This window comes from Acanthochromis polyacanthus, chromosome 20 (assembly GCF_021347895.1).
Source record: "Acanthochromis polyacanthus isolate Apoly-LR-REF ecotype Palm Island chromosome 20, KAUST_Apoly_ChrSc, whole genome shotgun sequence".
NCBI lineage: Eukaryota > Metazoa > Chordata > Actinopteri > Pomacentridae > Acanthochromis > Acanthochromis polyacanthus.
The window spans coordinates 27,237,334-27,260,149 of NC_067132.1; the positions used below are offsets into that span (position 1 = coordinate 27,237,334).

General features: G+C 40.8%; 1 protein-coding gene across 1 annotated transcript in view; it reads right to left on the minus strand.

Annotated features, from left to right (window-relative positions):
- LOC110961341 (cadherin-10-like) overlaps positions 1-22,816 on the minus strand; it is a 77,104-nt gene that overhangs the window by 39,566 nt on the left and 14,722 nt on the right. Inside the window, exon 2 of the mRNA XM_022208922.2 lies at positions 11,129-11,502. Within this exon, the coding sequence (XP_022064614.2) occupies positions 11,129-11,359 (231 nt within the window). The 5' untranslated portion in view covers positions 11,360-11,502. The remainder of the gene's footprint in view (positions 1-11,128; positions 11,503-22,816) is intronic.

A 22,816-nucleotide genomic window follows, 5' to 3' on the forward strand; every position in this document is an offset into this window, starting at 1 on the left:
GCTGGGTTTACATGGGACCTTTTGTTCCTCTCTAATTCAGAATAAAAGTTAATTCCGCTTTAAAATGTTCTTGTGAACACCTAATTCCGAATTTAAAAGTTCATTCCGAATAAACTTAATTCGGAATAATCTACCTGCTTTATTCCGATGTTCATTCCGAATAAACTAATTCCTGTGTAAGTTCTATCCCTGTATACAACTAATTCCGCTTTAGTTAATTCCGGTCATTCTGCGCATGCTTGGCTCCTCACATAGCGATGACGTAGCGACAATCTGCCATAGATATGTATAGAAGAGTAAATATGCGAGCGCGCTGTAGCAGCCGGCTAAGCGACGTGCCGACGAGGCGGCCATCTTGGAGGGGGCAAAGTTCCCATTCAAAGCAATGCATGTACATTGAAAATAAATCAGAATTTGCTCATTTCTCAACCCATTTTCGTGTGGTTTACTTTGTCAACGTCAAAACATGTACTATTAATAGAGAATATTTGATCTAAAAAACAATAACACAGAAAAAGGCTTCCTGCAAATGTAGCCAGCAATTTTAGTTCTCTTATTCTTTAGGTCCATAGGCCAGGGAATCTTTTAAGTTCAGCCATTACATATATAAATGTAAATACCTAGATACATAGAAAATGTTTTAAGATCAAAAGATTTAATTGTAAATTTAATATATTTCTTATTAATATGAATTTGTTATTATTTATTTATGCATCTCTCTCTAGGCTGTTATATACATATAACAAAGAGCTAGACGAGAACAGGATAGAATTTCTTGACACTTACAATAAACAACACAATTATTATTAATTATTTATTTTTTATCTCTCTCTTTAGGATGACATATACATATAACAAGGAAATAAACTAAAACAGCATAGAATTTATTTACTTTTACAATAAACAACTTAAGTATTAATATTAATCATTGTTTAATATTTATTATTATTTTATCATCCATCATTTAATTATTTCTTTCTCTCTCTAGGTTAGGGTTACAGTTAGTATTGGTGGTATTAATAGTAACTACTACTAGTGGTAGTACACTGACTACTGCTGCTGATACTGTCACTGCTACTACAACTCGTAATACTATTACAAATGCTGATACTACTTCTACGACTCTAACGGCTATTTATACTACTGCTGTTGCTAGAATTTTTGGTATTACTATTACTGCTTGTACAGCTATACTACAGCTACTATTAATCGTCTGGTATTTGGTTGTCCAGCTGTTAGCTTGTGTTAGTGTTTTGCTAGTGGCTAAGTAGTTAGCTCTCATGGACTGGAAGCTCTCAACAAGATTTAATAATGAAAAAAGAGCCAAAAACTATTCTTACCGATGGAAAGTTATTCCAAGTTTCCTTGTCTCGATGGTCCGACGTAGTGTGCAACTGTATGCAGCGCAATGAGCTGGCATTCTTATTGTTTTAGTTTTCACGCCGTACATATCAATGGAAAACACTGAAACTTTGCCCCCACTAGCTTAGTGTCGCAGTAGGCACGCCGCTCAGAGGGGCGTGTCGTATCTACTGATTCATATCTATGCGAGCACGCAACAGAAGTAGTACGTCATTGTCGAGTTGCTGTTTCAAAACGACAATAAAAAAGCAAAGCGAAAATCGTCCTTATTAGTCGGCTTCTTCTTCTTCTTCTTCTTCTTGTTTTACGGCGGTTGGCATCCAGCTTCTTGGTGCATTACCGCCACCTTCTGTTCCGGAGTGTGGACCAGACAGTAGACTTACAGACTTTACCCGACCTAGTTCAAACTATCAAATCTACAAACACACACTACAAAGACCAAACAAAAACCCAAACAAACAAATAAACAAAAAAAAACAAAAAAAAACAAAAAACAAACAAAAAAAACCCTCTAACTTGCACTCTCCACACCAAAGCCAACTACCACCCCTTATTCCTATCATTATCCCTACCTAACCATCATATTCTATTATAAACCCCGGTCCCCTTTAAAAAATCCATCAGTGCCCTAACCTGTGCCCTCTCTTCCATACTTAGCAACTCTTTCAGTGTAAATTCCTGCACCCCTAACTCCTTTATCCTATCCATCAGCTCCCCTCTCTGCACCTCATATCTTCTACACCTCAGAACTACATGTTCCACCGACTCTTCCTCCTCCTGACAACCCTCACATAAACCAGTCTGGTGCTTCTCAATCAGTTTCAGTGTTTTATTTAGTGCACTATGCCCCAACCTTAACCTGGTCATCACACTCTCCTCCCTCCTGTATCCACTACTCACCCTCCCACCTCTGACACTCTTTTGTACCTGATACAGGTGCCTCCCTTTCTTCTCTCCATCCCACCTTTCTTGCCACACTGAGTTGCTTTTTTTCCCAGATAATACTTTTGATTTCTTTCTTGCTGATCCTCAGATGCATTTCTATTTTCCTTTTCAGTAAAGCTCTCTTGGCCAGATCATCAGCCCTCTCATTCCCCCTCACCCCTACATGTGCTGGTACCCACAGAAACTTTATTATTAGTTGTCCCTCCATGCTGTTGTTAAAAAGAAATGCCGCGGCAAATGGAGTTTGTTTTCTTCCGGTAAACAGGGATACGTCACGTCCACTCCCTGTCCAATCAGAATCCTTTCCAACGCCCAAGCGTTAAAAGGCCATGTAATATTTATACGTCAGCTGCCTGTTAACGATCACATGATTGTGATCCTACTACAAATCCAACGCTGATGACTTACCAGGACTTATCCGTCTGAAATGATACAAGGAACAATTGATTAAGTTGTCAGGTGTTTACGAGTCCCATGAATTCCTGCCGCCTGCTACATATTTAGGTCAGATGATTCCATATCCGTACGTAATGTACACATGCAAAACACACCTGTGCTCAGCCCAAGGTCATGTTTTTTATCCACTGAGAATGGCAGAAGTGCTTTTCTTGTTTTACGTGTGTGACATTAATGTACGTTTATCAACAGTAAAATAAATATCTGTCTGATGCTGCAAGTATTTCATAAACTTAGAGGAAAGACTCCTACAAACCAATGAAATCTGTCAAATCCAGATTAAATCAGTTATCATGAGTCTCACTAATTTGACCTGTTACAGACCCTGGACGTTCACTAGAGAGTTTGCAATAGATGTGAAACTGTGGGACAAAGTGAACAAAGGTTTTGTAATGTTGGCACTCTTTAGCTCCCTGTGAGGTTTTTAGACCAACAGATGTTGAAATGTGGGTAAAAAACCGCTTTTACGGAGAAGTGAGCAAGGTTCAGACATCAGGCTCATTCGTTTGGATGCTGTCAGGTTAGAAGAAGAGATTTGGTTGGCTTTATGCTGAGCTCACCAGCTTCATATTTATCACCAAGACACAAGACTGATGTCAGTCTCCTCAAACGAGTGTTTCCCCAAATGTCAAATTGTTCTTTTAAAGCAACTTACTGTGTCAAACAGTTTTGTGATAATTTTCTCAAATTGCCGTCTGTATCCCGAGGGACAAAGGAAAAAGGGAAAGTTGCACTAAGTCACACTCACATCAAGAAAAATGAAACTTGATTTCAGAGAATACTTGAAACGCACTGATTTGCATTGGAAACAGGTTGAACTGTTCTCCCGTTCTGAGAAAATAAGACTTCAAGGACTCAATTGCATACAAAAAATGGCTTAAGAGGAGGATTTCTTAGCAGAGAATCAGCTGTGAAACAAACTATTAAGCAGTTACTTAAACCGTTCCATCGTGAAGAAAATGCTACGTGTATATATATTTCAAAACCTTCCACTCAATTAGCCTCCTCTGCTTAGTGACACCACAATATTTCCAACAGTATGCATTTTCTCACAGGAGAAGATATTTATTTCTATTCCTACATGCTTCGTCTTTCAGTTTGAAGTGGGCTGAGAAGTGAAGTGGCACTCATCAGACATCTGCGCGTGAGAACTTAGAGGCGAGCCGTCTTTGTTTGTGAAATTAATCAGCTTCAAGTGCAGCAAATGTTAGCGCAGACTCGATCTGGCCGCCATTTGTGCTTCACTCGAGTTGGGCCAAAAAGATGGCACTGGAAATGGGCTGCTTAGGGCAATTAGCCAGTTAGCCTTTAAGGCCTTGTGTCCTGGCCTGTCGAGAACTGGCTGGCTTCTCTGTAGCCAGATGGTAGCCTCAGAGTGAGCACAAAAATAGCCCATCAAATGTCTGGTGATGTGTAAACTTGAGATATGCAGTCGGAGCTGCAGAGACTTAAAGGTGAAATGTCAGCTCGGCAAACATACATTTCTATCTCGTGGACATCTGACATCTTTTGTTTTGTGTCTCATGCATCATGCATAAAACCCGGCATGATAGTTTAGATTCTAATTATAGGCGGTTGTAAACAGTTTGTACTTACTTTGCTGCAGGATACTGTGGTCAGAGCTGTACACGAGGCTGTTTCTGATCATTTTTACACCCAGAGTCTTTAGTTTTGTCTGGTTTCCCAACACAAAACGAAACGTATGATGTATATTTATTCTCTGCCAGCCAAGAACAAATACTGCAGTCTGTTCCAGACAAAAATCCCCTTGTTTTGTCTTTTAAAATACTAAAGTTGAATATTTCTTGACTCCAAAGCAAAAAAAAAACATAAGATTGAAAACAATAAAATATAATGCACAAGAAATCCTCGAAAATTGTGCAACTAAAGACTGTTTTGCTTTTCTGTAAGACATTTGAATAGAAATCACCCAACAAAACAAAATGAAATTTATTTTTCAAAAAGGCTATAAAGGCGTTCTAAATCTACCGACAGGACTGAAAGGCATGTTTTCTTTTTTTTTTTTAATGTTACACTACTTATTAGAAACTTTAAAACTTGAATTGTTAGATTCATTTTACCCTCTGCCATCCCTACCCCGATCCCAAATGTCTTTTCTTTTTTTCTTTTCTTCAAGACAGGCGCGCTGCTCTGTGGCGATGCCCGAGCTGCCATTGGCAGGGCAGCTCGGAACCAAATTTCATCGTATATGAAAGTGTGCTATGACAATAAAGTTCTTCTGATTCTGATTCTGATTTTAATGGTCCTTGAACTACTCACCTGTGACTTCCTGCTTTATTGGAATAAAGTCATTTTACTTTTCGTAAAATGACTTTAGTCTGCACGGCTCATTTTTTTTAAAAATTCAAAAATACATGGTTTGCAGTAACTACATTCTGTAAAAAAAAAAAAAAAAATGCAATCCTTGGTGCAACCGGAATGCTATAAGGGACTCAGTAGGAACCAATGAGACATGAGACAAAAACTGAAGAACTTTTTTATCGATATATGCACTACTATTCAAAAGTTTGGGGTCACCCAGACAATTTAATGTTTTCCATGAAAACTCACACTTTTATCCATGTGTTAACATAAGTGCACAAGGGTTTTCTAATCATCAATGAGCCTTTCAACACCATTAGCTAACACAATGTAGCATTAGAACACAGGAGTGATGGTTGCTGGAAATGTTCCTCTGTACCCCTATATAGATATACCATTATAAATTTCCAGCTATAAGAGTCATTTAACGCATTTACAATATCTAGACTAGATTTCTGATTAATTTAATGTCATCTTCAATGAAAAAAAGTTTTTCCTCCAAAAATAAGGAAATTTCTAAGTGACCCCAAACTTTTGAGCAGTAGTGTACATATAATGTATTTATTCCAAGTGTGTCACTTGGAAAAATCTGTTTTTTGTAAAATAAATATTCAAAGAAATTGAACTTCTGGGTTTTCTTGTGTTGTGATTTATCGTATTATAACTAGACAACATATATTTCTGAGTTCTCTCTATTTCTAGTCATGGTTTCTGTTTTCATAGAGGTGCAGGATTTTATATTGCCGTGAAAAAATGAGTCAAAATGTGACTTGGAGTTCAGGGGGTTAATAAATGGAATGGTTCTAATCAGGAATGTGGTCAGCGGGCAGGACTGCTTCCCATCATGTGAGTAACTCCTGGTCGACTAAATACTTTAAAGCAGAGACACCTGAATGCTGACGACAAAAGATTAATTAATCTGGTCCTGACAAAAACCGACGGGTGTCTGGAGTGGCGGCAGGCAGGCGATAGCGTGGAGATAATTGCAGGTGCTGCGCCACTGCTGTTGGCGTATCTCGATCAGACATCGCTTCGCCCCTGCGACGTTGTCAGACAGATGTTTGCCGGGTCTCGTCACCGCAAGACCTCATCACACCCTGGTCCTCCGCCGCCGAGGAGTGGGGAGCGTAATTGAAGTCGCCCCCTCCTGGCGCACTAGCGGGAACTTATCGCCTAATCAATAAACACTGCCAACGCGCGCTCCGGGTCGCCGCTGGAGACTACAGGGGTTGCCATGGCGCGGATACAGCCAGGCCTGTGCCATATTGCAAACTCCCTGCCTCTCTGCCAAGGTGAGCAGCTGGTAATGGGGGAGCAAGAACAGAGGGGGAAAGAAAGAAATCACCCCGCAAACAAACACACAAATCCCTGCACCTTTCCACTCGGCTGCCACAAGACGCTCCAGTCCTTTCCCCAGGTCGCCTCGACCACTGAGTCACGCAGCACTGGGGAGCATATTATGTCTGTGTTCATCAGCCTTTGCTTTTTTTTTTGTCTTTCCTGTGAGTCGTAGAGCATTACTGGAGGCAAGTGTTTGCAGGCTTGTGTGCTTGTTGGGGTGTTTGTTCACATACAGAGAACATTGCTCACTTGCTAGGGACTATGTTGTGGAGTCTACCCACCAGGCCCAGAACCACTGGGGCCTATCAGGGGCTGTAAATACTTTATGAGATATGATAGTGCAGCACAAACACTCCTCAACCACAGGCCATTAACCATTTTCAGTGGATATGTGCCCTTTGGTAAAGTAAGAAATAATGAAATAAACAAACATTCTCTTCCCCCAGTGACAGCCGAGGCCCTCTGAGGCCTGTATGCAGCTCGCCTGCTAATGAGAGGCAGAGAACGATTCCCCTCCTGCAGGAGAAAGAAGAGGAAAAAAAAACAGAAAAATCATTGGCCAATACAGCAAGATTAGCAAGATTAGCAGCCAACCAGCTCCCCAAGAAGACGCTGCCAGAGTCGTCGTTTCCCTCTCATCTCTTCTCTTAATTTCTTTCTATTCCAACTGCTTTTGTTACGCTTGTTCAGGAAAGATTGCAATTTCATTTGTTAGCACTTCACAGCTCGATAAAGCCGTTATAAAAAAAAAAGAAAGACCAAAAAAAGGGAAAAAGCAACTGGGGGGAGAATGAGTTTACCAAATAACTGGAGACGGGATGTTGTAATTCAAGTGCAGTTTCATCATTCTATCTTTTACTGTGTGTCAAGAGCTGCTCCCTTGTTTATAATAACCTGTCATTGTGTTATTTCCAATTCATTTTTCCACCACAAACAAAAGTGGTTTTGTTCCATGCTGTGTTCTCCGGTTGCCATGATGTCACTTGCAGTGACAAAAGCCTTTTTTTCTTTTGTGTTTCTTGCAGTTTTTTTTTTTTTTGTATTTTTTCCCTGTTTTCAGACCATCTTACTCTGCCAAAACACGGCCTCCACCTGAGGATACGGATGCAGATGGTTGTTCGCTGCGTTGAGCCATGTGTTCGACTCAAAAAGCTATTCATTCCCTTTGGGGCCTCATTCATCACTTGTACTTTATCTAGCAATTAACAAACAGTAATTGCAATCAGATAAGATCTACATACTACAATCCTATGTGACAACCGGCTACTGAGCTGACAATGAGGAAAAGCACCCAGCTGCATGTACTTAGGGGGGGAAACAACAAGCGCTCAGAGTCATGATTAAGTGTGCAGCTCGGAGGCTGATGCCTTAATGGTGTCTTCAGGAGATGGACTCTTAGGCCACGGCCTCTGGCTCTCTAAGTGTATACCACACTCAGATAATCCATTCTTCTTTTGCTATTAGTCCTTTAACAAGCTAAAAGGACGAGTGGCACATCAATCACCGCTCTCCAAAGACGAAGTGGTTTGATCAAGCTCCGTGCTTACTTTTGATCTTTTTTTTTTGTTCTTTTCAACTTTTTTTTTGTTCCTTCCCGTATTTGTTCGCCTAATTCCACGGCGAGCGTTGTAATCCTTTTAGTCCAGGACTGAAAGTCAACCCCCTCACTCGGGGAGGACGTATGTTGCAGAATCTCATTTGGTTGGATGACTCTATCCTCCGCGGACGCACGATAGGAATGCAAAGCACCGGGCCCATTCAACTCCTCGCACAAAACAGCCTTTCTTTCCCCCCCTCAGCCGTCCTGACCTTGCCACGACGCCTCACAATCTCCTCAATTACAGTAGGTTGGGAGAGGAGACAGATATCTTGACTTTCCGCTCGGCTGCATGTAAAGCAAGCATTATTTGGCCCATCTTCCCGCGCGTCACCCAATGTTATCTGGGTCGACACTGTGTTTTCGTTCTGTTGAACAAATAATACCTTCGGAGGAAGTCGTATTTCACTGTAGGGTGAGACAGCCGCTTTAGGACGGCTTGATGTGAGCGGAATGGACATCGTGCAAGCCGCCACGGAGCTGACAGTGAGCGTAAAATATATCGGACAGCCAACAGCAAACAAAGCCCAAGGATGGATGGATGGAAGTCCGATATGTGAGCGTTACCCGATCAGAGTCTCATGTCATGTCGGCTATTCAATGACAGGATGATCGGTGCATTTTCAGAGCGATACTTTTCTGCACAGGATGCTATTTGTTCAGAAGCTTCTCATTAAGAGCCGATCTTTTCCTGTGAGTGTAGTTTGCGTACATCCTCTACAAATCCATTACGCTGCTAAGAAAAAAGGCACCACAGGTAGTTTAGTTTCCCCTCCTTTGCTGCACTGTAATAGAAAATAAACTTACCAAAATTGCTGTATCACAAAGTTTAGAGTTTATTGTGCGACTGTAAAATGCAAATGAAGAGATATCTGGAGACATTTGCATTCATTTGGACTGATGGATGAAAAAAACAAAACCAGCCAAACGCCGTCTTCATAAATATGTATCGACAAGACAGTAGATAATGAGGCACTTTCAAATGAACCAAAATAGCAACTTTTTCAAATGTCGGCATGTAAAAAGTTCATGTTTTGCTGCACAGACATGGAAAGGTAAAAAAAAAAAAGCATCCTAGAAGGGTAAACAAACAATAGAACGTCGGGGAAAAAGACACCTAACAAGCAACTCCAGGAATCGCAGTTATACTGTGTGACATGGAAGTCTTGCTGCAAACATCGACGTCACTAAAGTGGTCAGTGCTGCGGCAGTTTCACTTCTTCTCGGAGGCCACTCATCACGTTAACAGTGCAGCCGGCTGGTCGCCCTGAGTTTTTCTAATGATGCTCGAGTGTCTTTTCTTTTTCCTTTTCAACTATGATGGGTGGTTATGGCTGCTCTCGCCGAACTACAGAACGCTTTCCTTTCTTCATTTCCAACAAACACAAGAGGGAAACTGAAGAAGTGTAAGTTTGAGTTTCGAGGAAGCAGCAAAAAAAAACAAAAACATCCAGGATCCCCTTAAAAGCCTCTGGGCGCTCTTAAACCATGACTAATATCTATATTTTCACTACATAAAGTCAAATTCCTTGAGAGTCACACAGATTTCCCTGTAAACCAGCATTGCTTACATGCAAAATCTTTAAAATAAGACACACTAAGCTGCTTCTAATTGTACAAATCAGCCACAAATATAGGCAAAAGCACCCTAAGCTTGTAAGCTTTGTCTGTATGTGGTCTAAAAGTAGCATAAATTCCAAAACAGTACGTTTTTTCTGCTGCCTTGACAGCAAAATTAAATAAAAATCTCAGGATTTTACTCACTGACATATGCAGCTTTCCCAGGACTCTGCAAGGATCAATCAGTTTAACACTTTTTAAATTCAAACCGACATCTATCTGATCAAAGAACGAGTGGACAGGACTGTGAATCTGACCAGGTATTCACTACCTGCTTCTGTTACTTAGCAGGTTGTTGATTCATTTATTTAGTTTTAAAAAGCTTGATATGCTCTCAGTAAGCACTCAATACACTTTAAAATCTACAAATGAGTTTAAACGTTAAATTTACTGCCCTAGTTAACATATTATCATGTTTTACTTCCCTCAGTGTCATTGAATTTGAATGCATGAATTCAAAAGCTGCTCTGCATCGCTTCCTGAGGAGAAATCTTGTAGCTGATTTATATATATTTCTGTGTTTTGGGAGCTTTCAGAACATGTTGTATTGTTTGAACGCTGGTTCTGGGCCAAACAAGCTGAAGGCTCAACCACGAAGAGAGATTAGTGGGTTAGTAAGGTATACTGAGCGCCTAAAATCAGAGTTCTGTCTCTCCTTTAACCTGCTACATCTCCATGGTAACTGATATCATGGTGTTCTTATTATTCTTTATGAGTGATGAAGGATTCTCAGCTCGTGAAATATGTTTTATGTGCAGACCTGTTGAGGTGCACATTACTTAAACCAACAAATACAGCAGCGTAGTTACAGTATCACACACTGTATGTATCATGTTGCCATGGGAACCTGACATGTATTCAAGCTGGTGATGCAGAAATCACAAATAATGTGTTTTTATGTTTGGACCAATAACCAATAATAAACATTCATATCAGCATGTGATCGTAGAGAACTTGTCATTCATAACTAGACTTCTTTATTAATAAGAGCAGCTATGATTGAATATGTAAAACAGAAATAGGAGTTAAAATAGGACATGTTCCTCTCTTAGCATAGCTTTAGCCACTGTGAGAGAAGCTAATTTACTGGTTTATTGATCAGTTTGTCTCCTGTAGTTACATCTGCTGTTCTTCTATTTCTTAATCTTTCTAATCTGTCACGTTTATTGTCCACTATGGTACAGATATTAATTACTGTTTTAGGTGAACTGTGGCTGCCTTTCTAACTTAGCTGCTAGCCATTAGCATAGTTTCAGCCACTGTGAGTGCAGCTACTTTTCTGGTTTGTGGCTCGTGTTTCCTGTTCAGTCTGTGCTTCAGAGACATTTCTGAGACCACAGCGAGGAGAGGTGAAGTCGTGCATTTAATTTATATATAGCTGGTCAATAAAAATACTGACACTGATAACTGGAAAAATGCCCAATATCAGCCACAATAGTCTGTAATTTAGATGTTGTGGAGTGTCTGATGAAAGGAGGTTGTTACCTTTCCGACGTACTGCATGTCCGTCCCGGTGTACTCCTCCAACAAAAAGAACTGGTTCCACATCCATCCTCGTTTCGAGCGTCTCAGCGGCACTCCGTTGGCGTCCTGCCCCGTCAGTCCCGCCCTCCGCCCCCCTGTAGTCCTTCGCAGGGCCCTGAGGCCGAGCCCCGGAGAGCCGAGGTGGGTCATGGCCCACAGCACCATCAGTAGGCAAACTCTCCTCCCGTCCATGGCTGCCACACCACCTCCAACCACCAACCACCTCCAACGGCCTTCTGTCGTCTCTTCGGTCAGAGTATTGGATCAGCTCTCATGCTGCAATCTACTGAAACAGGAAGAGGCTCCTCAGACTGACGTGGGGCGGCAACCGGCACCTGAAAAACATTTGCACAGACAAACCAGAGGGTCAATACTGGGAGGGGAGGCAGCAATTTGTTACTGCACAAAGCTCTCGTTTTGTTTCATAACCTGCAGTCAAGAACAACTCAGCCAGTCCTCGGCTTTTATTATTTATTTTTTATTTGAAGATGCACTGCAGCTGAGATTGAATGAAGATCAAGTGCACAAGAACAAAAACCCCTCAACATGTCTCTCTCTTCATGAAAAATAAAGACAAAAAAAAGATCTGTGAAGCACGTTTACCCCCCAAAAAAAGCAAACTGAGCCAACACTAGAGAAGGAATAAATAACACAAATGACAAAAAAATGGAACTGTGAAGCCTAGAAGTTGCTTTCACTTTCAAATTCTTTGTTTTTAATTTGTGTTTTAGTCCAATGGAAAGAGAAAATGCATCAAAATTAAGAACAAACTCCAATTCCAGAAAGTAGGAGCACAACTTTTCTGTTTTCAAGTTACACAATGCAAAAGAAAGGTTTTCATTTGCTTTAAGTGAGCTCAAGATGCTAAAAATCAGTCACAAACAGCAAATTCATAAGATTTCTTGATTAATATTAACATTTACCAACATTTTGGGTGTCTAGTTTTCAATTCTAATTTTTTTTAGATTTTTTTGTGTGTCTAAAGGTGTTTTTCGTCAGAAATTTTGGCCCCAAACTCCTGTAAAGCACTGAAATACCTATTTGGCTTAGATTTTTCAGTTTCTCTCTGGTTTAAACCATAATATATCTCAGATTTTATTTTATTTTTTACATTCTGTGGATAATACAGCCCTGCCAACCTTGAAAAATTCTTGCTGTAAAACCTTAACACATCTCTGCCTCATTCCATCTCATGCCAGCACGTGTTGTTTTCATTCAGCGGCTGAATGCGGAGCTGGAATTGCCGTTTTTGTTACGATTTTACGCCTTATTTATGCTTAAAACATAAAGAATGTTGTGAAAAATGCTCATCATTGGATGTTCTTTTATAATCTATGGATGCTGGATGTAAATGGCAGCATTTCAGTCTTTTTGAACAATATCTAAAGACACATTTACCCATTGCCAACGAGTGCTACTATGCAAATACATGGGTAACAGCAGGCTAATGCTAATTCTGAACTTTCCATACAGCCCCTTGTCAGTTTACCTTTGCAAAGGGAGCTCGAAAAATGGTCCTCAGGGGGAACAAGATGGAAAGAATCAAGGTCAAGAGTGTTGCAATCGATTTACTGCATCCTGAAATGACATTACGCATTCGTCAATCATCCATCTCTGGACTCCTTCTTCTTATGCATTTTGGCAGCTTGGACACTCGTTGGCAAAGATTTGAGTTCTGCACAAACTCACAAAGAGTCAACAGCTCTTTGAATACATAAGAACCAACGATGCAGCCAGACTGAGGCCATGACTCACACCGGTGGTGGCTCAATGTCGTCAAAAGGCCACATTCGGTCACCGAACTTTTCATTATGCAAGCTTAGATACGTCTAAAACTTGCTTTTATGCAACTCTCAATTGACTCAACATCTGGAAAGGTTGCTGAATTACTGATTTTTTAATTATTAATGCAACTATTTACAACTGATATTACCTGAGAAAAGTACAAGTTAAACAATTGTGTCAAAGTTGTTTTTGTCGCTTGGCTGCAGGTTCTGGGTCAGTCTCACGTTATTCAGCAGTTCTTTTAAGTAGGTTTCATCCCTGAAGTCTTTATGAGTCTGTAAGAGCTTCTAATAAATCTACAGCTAAATCTAAATCACACATGTACAAACAGACTCTTGATTCACAAACTAGAACCAATGCATGTTTCACTTTAGAACCTACCAAGTCAGTGTTAGTGAGAACTATTTGGGCACATGTGGGTAAAATGTATTTTTAAAAACATAGTATTTTACCAGAAAGCCCAGTAATGCAGTAATATATCATTATTCTAACATATTTATAGGTCATTTTATTGTTTTAATGCATGTAAATATCCTTCATTAAATATTGAAAAGCCACGAGCGCACGTACAATTTAGGCTAGAAACTGCATTTTAATAATGTTTTTTTTTTTATAAGATGGTTATTTTACATGATTTCAAAGTATTTTTCTACTGGTCAAGCTGCCATTGTATTGCAATATATGGTATTATTTTATTTCATTTTGGGTTTTTTTTAGATATTCTTGTCATTCTTTTGTATTACTTTTTTGTACTGACATTGTTTTCTGCGTCATTTAAAAGTTTTTTCTTTGTTTTTTCAACCATTTATTTTAGATTTTTTGTTCTGTTTTTGTATTTATATGAATAGTTTTGGTGATTTTTTAAAAGTTTGTTTACATGATTTAAACACATTTTTCTTGCACACTGTATGTACATTTTTATTTTATTTTTTACATTTTGCACACATTTTTTTATCACCTTTTAAAGTCTACACTACTTTTCTGATGTTTTATGCCAATTTTTAGAAGCAGCTTCTTGACTGTGATTTTAGCTGCTATACAAGAATAATTTCCTGCAAAAAGAACCAACAGTGTCACCAGCTTTTTGTGTACTTTAAAGTACCAGTGGATTTGAATGAAAATGGTACAGGTTGGCAGCACTGATGATGAAAATCTGTCTGGTAATTTGCTGTCAGTTCACTCCAATGCCATGCTCCAAATTCAAACTGACAAAACATGTTTGTCGATCAGCGAATCTTTAATTAAAAAAACTCACAATCTGCCCATTTGTGTTGTTTGTGTAAAAATGAAAAACAATGAAGCCAATTTTCGGAGGTTTTCCTGCTGCTGTTTGTGTGAACAGAAATTCAAAGCTAAAAATTGAACAAAATGTCCCCCTAATTTGACTTAATAGCGCGCTTTTAATCCCACAATTATTTAAAATACTACATCACGCTTGCCATTCACTCTATTTACTGTAATATAACCGAAAATTAAACTGAACAGAGTCCATGCTGATCTTATGAATGATGTATTGTGCTCTGATTTATTTCATTAACAGTCTGTAGTGCACCTCAAATTGGATCTGTACAGGCCTTTAACAGCAACCCCAACAAGACCAAACTTCCTAATGCCCTGCGATCGATGTAAACACATCACCTTGGAATTTTTGAGAACCCAAACAGGTATTTCTAGAAAAAAAGATCACAGCAGATAATCATCAGTCGTGGCCATACTCCTCACACGGATCCATCATCGTGAAACCTGTACTCATTAAAACACCAGGGGCAGAGGGTTTTGAGTGATCGAATGCGGGTCAAACACAGAAACGAGACCGAAATGAGAAAAGCAACTTGAAATTTCACATCCCCATGAGCCCTCATATACATTCATGTGCACAGACCGCTGCACTGTATGTTGAATGTCAGTCATGTGATTGACGTGTGATGCTGAGTGCTGCCTAACCTGATAAATATCAGATTAGAATTTTTTTTTTTTTTTTTTACACATCAATGTATGCGGCTTACATCTTTCCCAGCATGTGTAGAGCTACTTTATCTGCATTAAGCCCCTGAATCAACATCTAATAGAGTGCGAGTGCTGGACGTGGAGCGTACATCTATCTTTTCCAACTATCTGCTTCGGCACACTTTGTTATCGGACCCAGCAGAATGCCAGCGGAGACCCTGGGCAATGTCAACCCCAGTTTATTACCTTAAGATCAGTGTAAAGATACCGAACAAAATGACTATTTGAAAACCTGGCGGCCCTGACGTGGGCAGCCGAGTATCTCTCCGGTTATTTCTCCCAGCCCGTCCTCTTTTCTCTGTCCTCCGAAGGCCAGCGCCGGCGAACGGAAAGAAAGGGAACAAGAGGAACGGGAGGAGGCGGCGGAGGAGGGTGGGTAGAAAGAAGGCCATGTATTATGCTTTTGTTCTCATTATTCCTGGGCGGCGGGGCGATATCCAGGCCGTCCTCAGCTGGGGGTTTGGTGGGAGGGTTATCGGCTGTGTCCGTTAGGGAGCGTCTGCAGAGTTCCTTCATATCGCGTGCTCTCAGAAGGCGTCCAGACACCAATGTACGACAGATCTGGTCGGCTTCCCCTTCGCACGGCATGCCGGGGGAGCGAGGAAACGCCGTCTCCGGACATGAATTAAGTAGCCTGACCTGCAAACAGGAGTGGAATGGGAAATGGAGCGAGAGAAGAGGAAGAGGTGCCAGGTTGCTGCTGTCGCCACGTTTAGCGTTTGCACAAAAAATACGCAGAAATGAAGCAAAAAAAAAAAAAACCCATCAAGCAGTGTCACAGAACCACCGCTGAGATCCAGCACAAACAGATGCTTCGCCTGCTTTGTAGCAACTTTTTGTACGGGAAGGTTTGATGTCGGCTGGGCGTCTTTGTTCGGCTCGATAAACAAAATACAGTCGCTGCATATTTCACTTACTGTGCCCGTCTGTCAGAGCCGAAGAAAGATTCGGTTCAAAACATAATGGAGAGCTTGATACAATTGTGTGTTTTCAGCTGCTTGGCTCTTGTCTGTTCCACCAGCGGAGGTTCATAAAGACGCTTCGACTGTCTTGTTTACTTTCGCTTTCAGAAGCCCATTGCGGGGTCCGGCGAGGCCACAGACTCCAGCGTCATGTAAAGATTCTTGCTCCTTTCGTACCCAACGGAGAACGGCTCATAGTGAGCTGCACAACATCACGAACTCCATCTATTGTACGCGGCGTTTTTCAAAACAAAAATGCTTCACACAGGGAAGAAGAGAGAAAACGGGAATAAAGGAAACAAAGCAACAAAAGAAAATGGGAATCTGGTACCATTCCGGATTGTTTACTTGCTACTTAAGACCTTGTCCACACGAGTCCACGTTAAAGCCGCAACAGTTTATTGACTGTTGGCAACTATTAAATTACAAAGCCTGAAATCTCTGATTCTAGTTTCTTAAACGTGAGTATTTTCTGGTTTCTTTCACTTCTGAGACACTAAATTGATACATTTGTCATTTTGAGATTTGGCAGATTGATGTTTTTCACCATTTTCTGCCATTTTAAAGTCCTGACAACTAATCGATTGATAACAAACCGATTTGTCGACAATAGAAATAGTTGTCAGTTGCAGCTCCGTGTGGGTCCCCAACATGTAAGTTTCATTATTTGTGCAAATGTTTCCTCTTTATTGGGGAATTTGTCATATTATACAGCCAAACATCAAAAATAAAACAGCTTTTCTTGCTGTCAGGACTAGTAGTATGTTTAGACATACGTGCTAATCAACACACTGGTTGACTTCTGTATTAAGCAGATGTGCTTTCAGTTTTTGAGCACCAACCGATGATGATTTCTTCTTTTATCTGATCGACAGTCCAAAACTCAAAGATTTCAAAAAGTCCAAGAGTTCACATCCCTCTTCAGTCATTGATTAAACCTGGAACAACTCATCTCTGAAATCAGAAGCCTTGTTTCCACATAACTACCTCGCTTTTTTTTTTTTTTTTTTAAAGAAAGCTTTGGAAATTTTGCAAAAAATGAAATGTGAATTAGGCTTGTTTCCACTAACTGCTTTGGAGCAAATAAACTTGATTGCTTTATGACATTGCTGTAATAAAGGACACAGCACAGCCATATTTTTGCTCGTAGAAGTAGAAGAAATAAACAAAGCATTGGCCATCTACGGGTTTCTCCTGTAAAAAAGAAAAAAAGAAAAAAAGAAAAAGAAAAAAAGAACAAAAAAGAAAAAAAATAGACAAAATTTCAGTCCTTAATCTCAATCATTTTTCAAAAATAATGGCAAATATCTGTACAAATATTTATATTTCTGGTTATTTAATTAATTGATGAAGTGTTATTTCATGGATAAGCATTGCCAAAGAGCCAATTTCTCAAAATATAGATTTTTGATGTGGCTAAAATCTACAATTTTGGCCCGCTAACATGCACATTTAAACTTTTCTTCTGGGATTTTACTAGCTGTTATCTGTAATTGAACAAAACAGAGAAAACCTGTAAAAAGAAAGGAAATTGTTAAAAAAAAAAAAAAACCAAAATAAAAATCTGTGTATAATAAACTGCTAGAAAAATGACATTTGTATGGTATTGACTGCTTATTTTACTCCAGATGTATTCCGGCATATAAAAAAAACATTTTAAAACGATATTTTACCAATAAAAAAAAAGTTTAATGATATCCTCCAGTACAGGTTCCTACTTTCGGATGGTTGATTTTGGCCTTTAATTAAAGTAATTCCACAGCTGTTAGGTTGTTTTGTATTTTTATTTATTTTTTGCGCCGACAAGACTGACTGATGGCAAATTCCGTGCCAAGTAGATAACATTTGACCAAAGTTGTGGTGACTTTCAAACAGCAGAGATGCTGGGTTGGAACCTCAGCATCCAGAACACAGGTGCTTAAAGTTGGACATCAGATGCAGTTACCGTGACAACACTAAGGGGCAAACGGGGAGAGCGAGGGGGGCATTGAAGGAGAGGCAGAAACGTCCTGTCAGAGCAGCGTCAGCAGTCAGGCTGGGACAGCGGCCCATCCATTACGCTACCTGTCTTGCAGAGGCAGCCCAGGCATGCCCTGTTTTCCCCTTATGAGGCAAATTGGAGCTGGGGGTTAGGTCCCCTCTTTCTCTTTTCCCTCATGCGTTGCAGTTTATAGCAACTCCCCCGTCACCATCCCCCCCCCTCCTCCAGCCTCGCCGTCCCATCACCATCACCATCGCCATCACCATCCCCCCTCCACCGCCGCCTACTTTGCTTGCACAGGCCTGAGCTGATATGCATTATCGCGGGGCTTTTCGCTGAAAGCCAGTCACTTTGCATGTGTCCTCTGCCTGGCTCAGCACCGACTCCCAGGTCAACAGTGCGTGTGCTGATGGAGGCAGGTGAAAGTGAGATGGACTGTCAGGCTTCTTAATAATGCCCGTGGAGGAATAGCCTCTCACACTTCCTCTAAAATCACACGGCTCTGTTTCCCATCCAAATTTGCTGGTTGACTTTCCCTTTCCTCTCTTCTCTATCTGTGTTTTCCCCTCTCTCTTTTATTTTTTTTCTATTTCCCTCCCTCCCCCACCCCTCTAGCTCCCAGCACACTCGACTTTATGAATTTACTTAATTGACGCTGGTGAGGAGCATGTGGGACACTCAGCTATTGATTTGCTGTAGGCTTCAGCGTGGTTGGAAATACCAGTCGGTCTCTGGGGTAGCCTCATGAAGCTTTCTACCTCCAGTCCCTCAGCACTGGGAAGCCGGCCTTTTCAATAGATTTCTTCATAATGTCACTGTGGAAAGCTAATGCTTTCCCTGTATGGAGGGCTCCGCTGTCCCCGAGGAGTGCTCGCCCCTTGACCACATTTGTCATACCCTGGAAGCCATATTGTACAGCTCCCTGCCCTGATAATTCTCTTGACAAGGGACCACGACTAGGAGTAAGTCAGCTAAAGCTTTATTTTGCTACGTCAAAAGATGTCATTGCAGGTTAAGAATGCCGCGGTGCCACATGCAGCCCAGCGGCGACGGAAAAAACGCTTGCCGCTCTATATTTGTGCTGCACAAGAGTGAAGCTGGAAGAAAGATGAAGGGAGAGTGAAGGAAAAATCAAGCTTCATAAGACTTGGACACAATGGCGCCTTTAGATTGATACTGATAAGGTCTCAACACTACAAAGAAAGACTTGCGGACTACACAGATACCCAACGTATACACAATTATTTGGAAGGAACTGTCCACTTTAAGAATCTATCACAGTTTGCAGATGATATTACTGTATACTGACCATTCTTACCACTATTTTGGGTGTGCTCACTTCTAGTTTAGCTTCCAAACGGAGGTTATCTAAAGTAGGGCTGCATAATTGTAGAAAAAAAGTTACATTTTTTCTGCATTATAGAATGTAATTCTTGGATTAATGTTGGAATGGCATCCATATTACAAAGAAAGACTCGCCTTAACGACACTGAACCCAACGTAGACACGCTTACTCGAGTCTTTCTGCAGTGTATATATTTTTGCAATATGAGAAAATAAAGCAATTTTCACCAGATAGCTGCCAACGTAATTCTTAGATTATTGCCGAGATGGACTCAATACTACAAAGATCCTTATCTACACTACACCCAACATAGACACGATTATTTGGAGCAAGCTGTCCACTGAAAGCTTTGTAAGCATTGATTACTGTTTGTAGGCGGTACAACTGTATAGTGACCATCAATTCCATGTTTTTGGGTGTGTTTACTCTTAGTCTTACCTCCAAATAAAGGTTACCTAAAGTAGGGATGCAAAATGCCAGAAATAAATGTGTTTTTTTCTGCATTATAAATATTGTAGCATACAAAAATTGAGGAATGTTCACCAGACTAACGGAACTGAGTTTAACTATTTGGAAAGAATTCATTGTTCTAGAATGACTGGGGTGATTTTTAACAAAAAAATAATAATAAAAAAAGCTGAAAACATCAGCTTAAAGTCATTTGTTTTTGGTAATAATCATCCTAGCTGCACACAGCTGATGCTGCATCATTTTGTGCGACTAAATCTTCCTTTTCGGTGTTTCTCGCTCATTTTGCTGTGCACATGTGCAAACTGCATGTCAACAAACTGCGTCTTTTCAATAAAGTTAAGTAAACTGTGTATCCAAGGAGCCTTAAATCAGAGCAAATTATGCTTTAAGACAGACGTCTCTTGCTAGAATTGTTGTGAAAAGAGCTACAGCGGTTCTGCTGCCTGCAATCTGTGCCTCAAAGTAACTGTTTTGAGTAGCCATGTTGTTAAAAAATAAGCCAAAAAGTTGTAATTAACTCGACTTTGAAGGAGGAACGGGAGCAAAACCACGTAAGAAAGAGAGAATCTGCGTTCCATCTTCCTCGAATGCCCGTCATCATCGGTGGTTTTTTGAGAAAAGAAGCCACAGGTCTCGTCTTCCTCTGTTCGCTTTCTCAGGGAGCACCGTCGTCATAATGAAGGTGTGTAATAGAACATGACACCATAATTATATTCTCCCAGTTAAGAGGCAGTGTTTACAACAAGCACAAGGCTGCCTTTATTTTCTTCCCTCCTCTTCACACCCTCTCTCTCTCTCTCCCTTTTTGTCTCGCTCTCTCTCGCCTTGCCCGACTTTGCTTCGTATCATGTGCCATTTAATTGCATTAAAAAAAGAAGAAAAAAAAAATACTTGATGAAAAAATGAAAAAAGTAAATTGCTTTAAATTGCCTGTCACAGATTGTGTGGAGTCGCCGTGGAGCAATAAGGCTTCGCGCATTGTGGTGGGTGCCGGGTAAGCAAGATTAATGCGTCTGGTGCCAATGTTTGAATGCCCCATGATTCTACGCTCAAAGAATTGCCTGGGATAACATTTTGAATCAGAACAATTAGTTATTAAATGTATCTATCGGCTTTATCGAACACGGGACCATGAGGATAGAGACGGGGACGACGTGAGTCACACAAATGCATTCATCAATACATATCGGATCTGGCCGCCTAATGGCCTTTTCTGGTGCACATGTGCTGCTCGACAACAAAGGACCTTTCTTAGCCTAATCTAGACTCGGTACTGACCCCTTAGATTTCAGCCGCACCCGTCTCACCTTCTTCTACCTCTTCCAGCTTGTGTTTTTTTTTCCTCTCCTCCTAACGAGGGATATGAGCGACATGGCAAAGCACCCTATCGCGCCTGTTGAGCCGGAGACTTCCACAGCAACCCAGAAAAACCCCCGGGGGTGCAATTAAAAGTGAGAGAGGAGAATGTCAGCCAAAGAGGGGAGGGGGTTGAGCGAACAGGAGAGAGGAGATGTGGAGGGCGGTAAGAAAGATGGGAGGGCTGGGTGCCACAGGTAACGCGGCGCCGTTACAATCCACAGAGGAGAGCCTTAAAGGCTGCTAATGTGTGCAGGTTGTCGTCTTTGGCCGCCACTCACACTTGGAGAAACTACGCTTGACCCAAATCTGGGGTTCGCCATTTGTCTTGTTGCTCATGTGGGTCAGTGGTTCACAGCCGAGTTCTTCCCCCACCACCCCCCGTGGCGAGCGATCAAAAAAATGAGCATGTGGATGAACGTTTGCGCTCAAAAAACGTAGGAAAAAAATCTTGTCCCTTGTCACTGCAGGGACACGAAATGGATGCAGATGCGACCAAACAGAAAAATTCTACCTGTCAATATGTATTGATCTCTTGCTTAGCTGGGAAACAGTGTCTAGACACACTGCCGCATTGTTTTGAAAATAACTTCACCCCGCTCCGATGTGATGTACAGGCAGGCCTCGCAGATTAAGGTGAGGAAATTGATCACTGAAAGGAGATTTCAGAAAGATGTGGAGGGGGTTGTGGGGGATATTACAGGAAAGGGAAACATTACTAAAAAGAAAAACCCAGGATCGAGGAGGGCAAAATCACCGTCATAAAACGCCTCCGAATAAACAGCTGAAAATCCCCAGTCAAATTGGAATGCAAAGCTGAGCAGAAATTCTTGACTGAATGTCAGCGCTGTAGTGCAAAACACCAGAGTCCTCCAGTCGAAAATTAGGATTCAACCTACAGCGCTGGAATAGCACCAAGATTTAGTTAACGGTTCTCTGAGTCCCCTTTCTGCCTCTAAAAAGCAAATCAGGTTTCCCTCAAAGATGTGTAACCAACACTCGCCCGCACAAACATCATCCACAGCCAAAACACACGCGTGAAAACGAAAATCTGCGTGCCAAAATTTACACTGCAATACAAAACTTTGCGGAAATGCTTTAGTTTTTTAATCTTCTTCATATGTTTAATTAAAACAGAACTTCAAACCTTCATCCTTCTGTGAATAGACCGTTACTAGAGGTATTGCATGTTAAACCCTCTGAACTCCCAAGCCACTTCTTGGTGTTTTATTCACATTTTTTCCACATTGTTGGCTCATTTTTCACTATAAAAAAAGTCCTGCACCTCTATGGAAGCAGCACAACCATGACTAGAAGTAGAGAGACCTCAGACACGTCTTTCATGCACTATAGCATACTTCTAATGCCTTAAATCATAAAAAAAACAAGATTTATTTTCTATAAAGTGAAAAAAAAATCCTTGAAATATGTAACCAAGACAGAAAAACTAGAAAAACAAATGGTGTCTCTACATACTAGAGATATTTTACTATTTACACTTTAATTTGGCTTCATAATTATCTCTTATGTTCGCTGTGAACACACTGCCTACAGTTCAAATTTTTGCCATGTAAATGTTGGTCACAGATGAGTCACTTATTGCTTCTAAGGTGCCCCGACAGTCACAGAATTTTTACTTTTGTCAGGATCTACAACCAAACTGTTAATTTCAGGTGAATTATTAAACGAGACACGTAGAATGAAGCGATTTTTAAGCTGACATGATGTTAATTTCTTGACAG